The sequence below is a fragment of the Cantharellus anzutake genome (genome assembly GCF_015039405.1).
Source record: "Cantharellus anzutake strain C23 chromosome Unknown EI90scaffold_75, whole genome shotgun sequence".
Taxonomy (NCBI): domain Eukaryota; kingdom Fungi; phylum Basidiomycota; class Agaricomycetes; order Cantharellales; family Hydnaceae; genus Cantharellus; species Cantharellus anzutake.
In genome coordinates, this window is record NW_024067025.1 from 216,017 (window position 1) to 224,919 (window position 8,903).

General features: G+C 48.5%; 2 protein-coding genes across 2 annotated transcripts; one reads left to right on the forward strand and one right to left on the reverse strand.

Annotated features, from left to right (window-relative positions):
* Positions 1-3,232: 3,232 nt before the first annotated feature.
* On the forward strand, positions 3,233-6,438 carry EI90DRAFT_2937911 (uncharacterized protein; the record flags this gene model as incomplete). The annotated part of the gene is made up of 3 exons (XM_039055190.1): positions 3,233-4,225; positions 4,273-5,622; positions 5,701-6,438. The coding sequence occupies 3 exons, from the start codon at positions 3,233-3,235 to the stop codon at positions 6,436-6,438; spliced, it is 3,081 nt and encodes a 1,026-aa protein (XP_038910740.1).
* A 1,652-nt stretch (positions 6,439-8,090) lies between these two features.
* On the reverse strand, positions 8,091-8,657 carry EI90DRAFT_3131348 (uncharacterized protein; the record flags this gene model as incomplete). Its single annotated transcript, XM_039064382.1, has 2 exons — positions 8,091-8,131; positions 8,168-8,657. 2 exons carry the CDS (start codon positions 8,655-8,657, stop codon positions 8,091-8,093), a joined length of 531 nt encoding a protein of 176 aa, XP_038910741.1.
* Positions 8,658-8,903: the final 246 nt, after the last annotated feature.

Consider the following 8,903-nt stretch of genomic DNA (forward strand, 5'->3'; position numbering starts at 1 on the left):
TCCCACTTGTACATAGGTTACACCCCAGTAATAAAATCAACTAGAGTTACCCCCCCCCTTCGGTTCTGATTGCCAGTCAGTAAGTTAGGGCACGGACATGTCACTAGGCACAGCGCTCTTGGCAGAAGTCGCTGAGGCCAAAGCCCTCCGTCACGGAGACTCTCCCTCGTCTCGAATCTGGTCTCTGACAGTGGATAGGCAAGTTGAGAGTTATCAACAATGAGCAGGCCCATCTCCTTTGAACAAGGGGTCTGAGGAGGTGGAGGTATGGTGGTGGAGGTCCAGAGGTGATGTGGACTTGGATCCATATCAGTGCCCCCCCCTTTTCAACCCCAACTAGCATCCAAAACGTATATCACACGTTAGGTCTGTGGGTATATCACCATCACTGAAAATATTGCATATTGTACAACCCTTAGGCACACTGTACGCATACTTAATTACGACCTCATCAAAAGTGCATATACCACAGAAGGCTTGTGTGCGCAGCGTAAGAGCAACTGTTCACACGACACTCCCATGTTGGTATTCTCAGAGTGCTGGCTTCAACATATCTCTTGGTCATGATTGGCCTGCTTCTAGCCCTGAAGAGAAAATCATGTACAATTTCAAAATATGTATCATGTACACGATCATATGCATGAACGAGTATCAGAAACTCACGTATGATCGGCTTATCTGATGCTGTTGACAATATATCTTGGTTACGGTACGGGTACCACTGAACACAACCGTATCAGGCGGGTACCATCTCCCGTGCCATGCAGACAAGCTTCACCGTGTGTACGTGTGCACCCATGGGATGACAGCGCCGGTCCACCTCCTTTGCCACCATCACCTTATTTCTTTGGTGATACATCATGCCGACCCAACTCCGGCAGCAAAGGATGAAAGAGGGAACGGGGGGTACTTAGCGTTTGTTGTTGTTGTTGTTATCGTTGTGTTGTGGTATAGGCGGTAGCAATACGGCAGTGAGGGTAAAATTGATTGATGGATGAAACAAGTGTAAACCCAAAAATGGACATGAACACCCCACGGGCAGGATCGATAGGAAGGGTTGATGCTGAGAAATGATTCATCAACATCATGCATTGCTTTGCTGGCAGTTCCAAAAGCATTTATCTACTAGAAATGGCTGCTGTGCAGCCCTGACCAAGGGGGTGTGTTATAGAGATGGACTAGATTCTTATGGTCCGTGACTGCAAGTAGGTAGGTTGTCTCTGCCCTCCATTATATTTCTCTGTCAAACTCCATGCCAAGCTTTCCCACTGGGTTTTGGTGCTGGCTGGGGGAATTGTTAAGTTTCAAGGGACTTCCCTTGACCATTGAGACTTTGATATTAGATAGAAACCAGTCATATGACATGTAAAGGCAAATGCCGAGGATGTTGTTCATTATCAAATACATAACCCACAAACCTTGTACCGCAATTGTAACATCCTCACCATTGTGTCACCACTGTAAACTCAACCTGTAACCCTGGAACCATGTCCACCTCCCTATTCCTCCTCTCCATGACAAAGCCGCAACAAGGTGGGCATTCCCACGCCCAACCTCCTGCTGCCCACTCCCACCAGTCCACCGGGTGGTTGAGTGGTTACCCCCATCCAACCAGAAGTTCCCTATCAGGAACTGTAACCTATCCCACCTCCTCAGGAGAAGGATACGGTCCAGGCAGCTCCAGGATGCCTGGCCACGCACCCGTGGGACCCACTTCCCACGGTCACCCACTACCGTGCACTGGTCCACCAGCCCGCTTTCCCCAACAACTCCCGCTACCGGTACGCTCCCATGAGTGCCAAGTCACCGATAGCCACCAACTGGGTGACTCCCTTTGGGAGTCCCAGTATCCCTCACTACCGGTACGCTCCATTGAGCGCCAAGTCACCGCTAGCCAAACACTCCCAGCACACCCGCTACCGGCACGCTCCCAGGAGCACCAAGTCCCCGTTAGCAGACAGCCAGGTGGCTCCCTCAAGGAGCCCACATCATACTCGCTACCGGTACGCTCCCAGGAGCGCCAAGTTACCGTTGGCCGACACACATGTTGTACTTCCGTACACTCATCCTATTCCGCTCTCCCTCCAATGGCTACGCAGCCACCTCCATTAGTGAGCCGAACGGCTCAGGTTGGGTTCCCCGGAACCCATTCCTGTAACAGGGTGTCAGAAATGTGTAGATGAAAGGTATGCCAGTTATGTTTCTTCCCAAATTTCGGGCTGCTACCCCCCCACACACACACACACACACGCGACCTTCCAAATATTGAAGGCCAATCACTGTAATGTCCAAAAAAGGCAAGGGATATCACCGACGCCTTCTCTGTACCATCGAACATTGACAAAACATTGAGCCAACACCTCCAAAACACCTCTCTAATGCTTGCAGTGCTAGATCCCGGCTTTCAAGAATGCTCATTATGCAAGAAACAAGTTCATGTAGCCATGGGAGGGGATGCAAATCTTAAATTCCATATGAACAGTGCAGAATGTTTACAAAGACAGAAAAAAGCTGGAGAGCAGGAAAGAGTCGCAGCCCAGGCAAAAAACTTCAGTGTATGGTTCACAAAAGCCACTGCACCACTGGACATGCCGTTGCCACTCCGCTGTGAGCCAACACCATCCCTTGAACTGTCAACCCACTCCAACATACCCAAGCCACCTATCCCTATTTCTCCTCAGTCCCCTGACAAGAAGATGACACTTCCCACACTCAATGACACAGAAAAACTCAGCCCACTAGAGAGGGCCCGCACTCTTGCCACTCTCCTTCCTCCCTCTGTTCCAGCTGCTTGTGAAGGTGATGCAATCTGGGCGTTAGGGGCACCAGACCCATCCTCCTGGGCAGGAGCAAACTGCAGTGAGGATACATTAGAGGATTGGGAACACAATAATCCGGTGCTACATACCATTTTGGATGGGATGACCCAGTTCAGATGATCATCAGTAAAGTACGACGGGGAGCTCACGGAGTTGAAGGGCTAGTTGGCTTTTTAGAATGGTTTGTCTGCAAGCGGGGCTTGAATCCCACCTTATTTGACACCAAACTTGAGAAGTTATCAGAAGCAATGCTACAATTGTAGGCATTTTGTTTTAACTCACTGTATCCCATTCTCAAATGCATGCTGAGCAGAATTCCTCTGGATATGGCACCATCCTCACCCCAAAACGAAAGTCCCATCTTGGTTAGTGACGATGAAGACAACATCAAGATCATACCAAACTTGCGTGTTATGGACAGCAGTGCTGAAAGGCTTTGCATGGCACAGAAGTTAGATATTCCCACAAACCAGTCACCTTACTATGTCTATCCCTTTGGCCTGCATGCTGCTCATCGTGTCCACTGGGATCTCGAGATTCAGAATGACACTTTATACCTTCGCTCTCGGAAGTGCCACAGGGTCGCACCTGGCAATCATTCAACTTGCCATGAATGCCGCATGTTAGCAGATTCCAAGCTAGTAAAGGGAATTAGAAAGCATATTGAAAATGGGACACCACAAACTGCAAACCATCATCTTTGGTCATGGGGTACCCTCCGTCAGGCCTTGGTGAAGGCACAGAAGCAATTGGCAATGCATCAGCTTCTGGCATTCAATGCCAATGTGCAGTTAGGACGAAAGACACGGGCAATTGATGAGCATAAACGCTTGCTCATGATTGTGTCATCTGGGGATGTCAAGCAGGCCGATGCTGTGATGCGAGTAGCATTGAAGAGGAGGATGGGTGTGCACAGAATCATGGAGCTCTTTATGAAAGCGGCAAAGAAGGTGTACGCAGCTAGGTCCTTCACTGAGCAAGAAATGGAACTGGGCTTACTGTTTCTTCGGCTGGGAGGCACCCGATTGGCGAGCATTGCACACAATGCCCTTGGCACCCCTGCTGTCACCACACTTCAGCACAATCGACCAACAGAGCCACTCCGCATCTCAACCGGACTCCCAACTGCCCATGAACTTCATCATAACCTCTCGGTCTCACAGGTTGCCAGGACCTTTGGGAGTGGGGATCACATCAAGCAGCATAATGACATTCTTGGGGCTTACATTCTCATGTTTGATGAGATCAAGATTGAAGAAGTTTCGCGGTATGATCCATCCACCAATAACATTGTTGGGGTATGCCGTGAGCATAGTAGTGGGTTTGCACTTGAGTATGTGAGTGCTGATGAAGCCGATCACCTATTTGAAGGGGTCCGGGATGGAGCGGTACACCTGGCAGTGGAGGTGAGTAACAAAGATAGTCAAATGATCTCATATTTATTTCATTATAGGCTACCATTGGAGCCGTGGGCTCTTTGTCATCATCTGCAAGGATATATGGTTCCCGTCCGATTCTAATTTCGCCCACATGCAAGCGCAAGAACGCTAGCAGCCATGCCAAATTAATTGAAGTTGTTATCGAGGCATGCAGGAACGACTTGAAGGGTCCACTGTACAGTCTTGCATCTGATGGTGAATCGTGTCGAGGGGCCGCACTTGCCCAGATCACACTGAAGGAACCCCTCTCCGATACATCCCCCATCTATCCCTTACTTTCCCCCCTTCCATTATTCAACCATCTTGTTGGTAAACATGACATAACCTGTGATAAGGACTATAAGCATCTCTTCAAGAGATTACGCACACTCACCCTGCACCCAGTGGGTTTCAATGTTTTTGACACAATCATCACTCCGCAAATCCTCGAGAAACACCTTCGTCAAAATGGGTTGTCATTCACAACAATCCGGGCTTTGCTGAACCCAGCTGATAAACAAGATGTACCGAAGGCTATTGAGTTACTGAAGGCCATCTGGGAGCTTCCCTTAATTACCGATGACAAGGATCCAATCAGGACAGCCCAGTGTTGTGCTCTCTACCTTTTTGGTCACGTTTGTTTCTTGTTTGTGCGACCCTATATCGACATAACACTTAGTCTTTGGCAGCAACTTGAACATCTCAGTGCTGCCGCACATTTGCTCCTGGTCCTCTTCAGGGCAAATCCAAATAAGGGACGATTTATGCCAACACAACTCTATGTTGACATCCAGATTGCCGTCAAGAATGTTTTCTTTTGCATAGCGAAAGAAAAAACTTACAATCAAGATGGGAAATTCTATATCATTCTCCTTGGAACAGATCGCCTCGAGATCGCATTTGGTATTTTACGCACAATGATTGGGAATGATGCAAATGCTGATACACTTCAGCTATCAACCCGATTGTTGCATGTAACTGAAATCCAAAACATACTTGCTCACCATCCGGAATGGGACCGGAGTCCACAGCGTCTGAGGCTACCATCCCTTCAAGAACTGGAAAAGGAATCGCAGCGTATTGACCATATCACACCAGCACTCTGGAAGGGGGACGTGAGCATCAAATATGTACTCCCCCTGACATGTTGGATGAATGGGCGTTCACTTGCTATGACTGTTGACAGTAAAATTGCTGGACAAATCAACAACATTGCTACTCACGGAGGGATTGATATGCTCTCACCATTTGGACACCTAATCGTGAAACTCGATATAAATCCATCTGCTGCAAGCAATGATGATCTTGAAAGGGAGGATGAGGATGATGTCGGAGATGCTACGGTCATCTCGTCTTCAGGGTCAAGCACAGGCGCTCTGGACGTTGTGACTGGTGTGAACAGGGGGCTGGAAGACACAGCCAATCCTATAGGAGACGGACCCGATGCTGGGCTTGACTTGGAGGACATTCTGGGGGACATTACCGATGACCATACACGTATTTCATCCTACCTCTCAATCTGTGACGAAAAAACTGGAGAAGAGAAGACAATCCATAAAGCACAGGCATTGAAAGCCCTGTTACAGAGTATTGTCCATCAAAAAGGATCCCTAGATTGGCAGAAGCGAATTGCTGGGCTCACCCGATTTTCAGTTACACCTACCAGCGCAACAAGCGACGCTGATGCTGATGACAGCAGCTTCGGTGACACACTTTGCATTGGGGATCCGGCAGTGACCCTCATCATTGTTGAAAACACCCCATTCCTGGCTGTGGTTCAGATATCTGCATTGAAAATCGATGGGCAAGGAACTCAAGCCATACCTTTGACAATGCTCTCTGAACGCGTTGTTGAGGTCAGTTTCCACATTCTCACACTGAAAAGCAAGACGACCTATGAGGGCAACGAGGACTGGCCATGGAAAGACTGGAAACTGGAAATGGAGAGCAGTAAGATGAAGGGAGCATACCTTCATCCCATTAATCCGACTATCCAGCAAGATGATGTGGCTGGTCGTGCAACATTTATCTTCACAAAAACAGAACTTCAGGGGCTAGCGGCATCACTGTTGAGCATCTGTGGACTCCAAGGAATGTCTGACCTACCAAAGGCAAAGGTATCTCCTACATTTCTTTACAGGAATCCTGTTGGTAAGCCTGAGACGATTCAGTCAGGGGTTGCGGATGCTAATATCAGCTGAAGACGACAGTGCCTGTTTTGCTGGGGAATTCCCAGGCAATGATCGACCAATATCTGACGTCCATGGCAACCTCTGTCCTCTATGCAACGTCTCCTTGGACCTCAATAAGTCATCTGGCCTATTGGCGCACATGGGCGCACACATTCTTTATGATGGCCGATTGGCACGCTCAGATCAACCATGTGGATTTTGTCTTCGTCCCTCTGGCCAATGTACCTTTAAACTCATAATCAAGGCTCGCCAACCTTATTGAATTGATCTACATGCATCTCAGTGTAACCACTTACCAACCTCGTCGTTCAGATATGCACCCGCATCCAAATCTACTTCGCACTCGCCATGCTCAAATGTGCCAGTGGAATGTCCATTATGCAAGGCGGTTGTGTGGAAATACAATATGGATGAGCACTTGATGTTATCCCATCCTTCTAACTCAGCCCGCTACTCACTGGACTATGCAATTTCCACAGAGGAAATGTCAAGAATGAGAGCGAGATGGGAGAAGATATCCCCATCCCTACAGAGGTCATCAAGTAGATGGACGATCGGCTCAAGCAGCCAGCCCACCACACTCGCCATATCAGAGGCTCATAGCTCTCGGATAGTCCTTGAGTGAGTAACCGATCCCGTTAACTCTCGAAACTATGATAGCGCTTATCAGGCTTCACAGAGCCATGACACTCGAAGATATGGACCACGCACCTGTGGACCTCCAGGCCAACGTAGGGAGCCCTGACTTGGAGGATAGGGAATCGGGTGATCAGCCAATCTCTGATCCAGAGGATGTACCCAGCGCCTGTCCAGCGTCCCCTGCAAACTACGATTTCGGGCATGAGTCCTTTCAACTCTTTCCTTCAACATTGCATACTAACTTATCTCAAAGCCCATTTTGGTACGAAGCAAAGGACTAGATCTGGCTGCCAGCAACGAGTTGTTGGAGAAGAGGATATCTTTGGTGGATGCTGCTGTGGTGAATCGCCATCCGAGAATGAGATAGCAGCAGGGCAAACGGTTAAGTGTGCTCATATTGGGTGCGAGTATGGCTGGGTACGTTATTATTTACATGATACACAAGATTACTCTCTTACTTGGAATACTTGATAGTTTCATTTAGAGTGTGTTGACCTGCGTCAGGCAGAGGAAAACTGGAAATGTCCTGACCACCAGCCCAAGAAGCGGCGTCGTGCCCAAAAGTAGTGTAATCGAAGTGTAATTCCACGTTTGCTGTGACCTTCTTGCCTGAATTAACTAGTAGAATGGCATTTTTACACGTTATACTGCAGTTGTGTAAGTACATGAAGTTGCATCTTCACGCCATCATGAACCCCCCCCCCCCGGCATACCTTTCAACCGGGAAATGCCGACACCCCCTTGGCCCTGACCTTGCTTATGATAAGGCTTTTGCATGTGAAGTTAGCGGAACAGGAATGTTTTCTGCCAACATCATCGATCTTTCCCTCAAACTGGTAATATCTTTCTGCACACGGGTATTCTTTTCCCTTTTCTTTTTGTCTGCCATGAGCACGCTACATTCACCATTACCCACCACCAGTTAGCTTTGCCAATGCTCTTCATTCCCCTAGCTTTATCCGATTAAACGAATGCACTTTGCACTTCCTATACCCCATCAAACCAACTGGTGTCATGTTGTCTCATGCCCACTTTACACTGGTGTATGATTGGTGGATGCCGCCTGTGGTGGCAAGAGCACACTAAGTACTTTTCCCACCTTTGTTTTTCTTATCCGATTCTGGCTCGTCGTTGGCTTGTGCAGAGTCGGCCACAAGATCAAGGGGAAGAGGGGAAAGGGATGGGTGAAATGTGGCAAAGGCTAGAGGGACAATGAGATCTGTTGGAAGGGACTTCAGATAGCACTCGCATGCAAGCTCATACAAGCGGACCATAGGAATAGAAGTCCACTCAGCGTAAATGGTGTCCAGCCACTCAAACACATCCTTACATGTGTTATACCTGACGCCCTCGTCCCTATAACTCCACAAAGCCTCGCGATGCACGATCCCAATGACAGCATTGATATATTCACATGCAGAAATCCACCACTGTGTGCAATCACCCAAAACAACAGAAGCCTTGAGATTGTCAGCAAGGACTCCTATCGCATTGTGAGCCTTCTCTATCACCTCATCGTGTTCAGGTGTCTCCCAGTATTCCTCACCGCCCCAAGGCAGAATCATATCCCTACCATCAAGCCAGTACATGGTGAGTTTCCACAGCTGTGTGCAAGAGAGAGTGTTGGAGGGCAAATACACAGGTAGAGTGCCATCAGCGCGTGAATATTGCATGTGGCTGGACTAGGATGTGCTGGCACGAGTTTCTCAGTGTGCGCAGGCGCAAATATCATGTGTGTTGCCAAAAAAAGCAGGTGGGGGACGTGGAAGATGTGTGTGGAAGGCCCAAAAGTCGTGGGTCTGAGCCTGGGGAGCTGTGAACACAGAGAAGAAAGC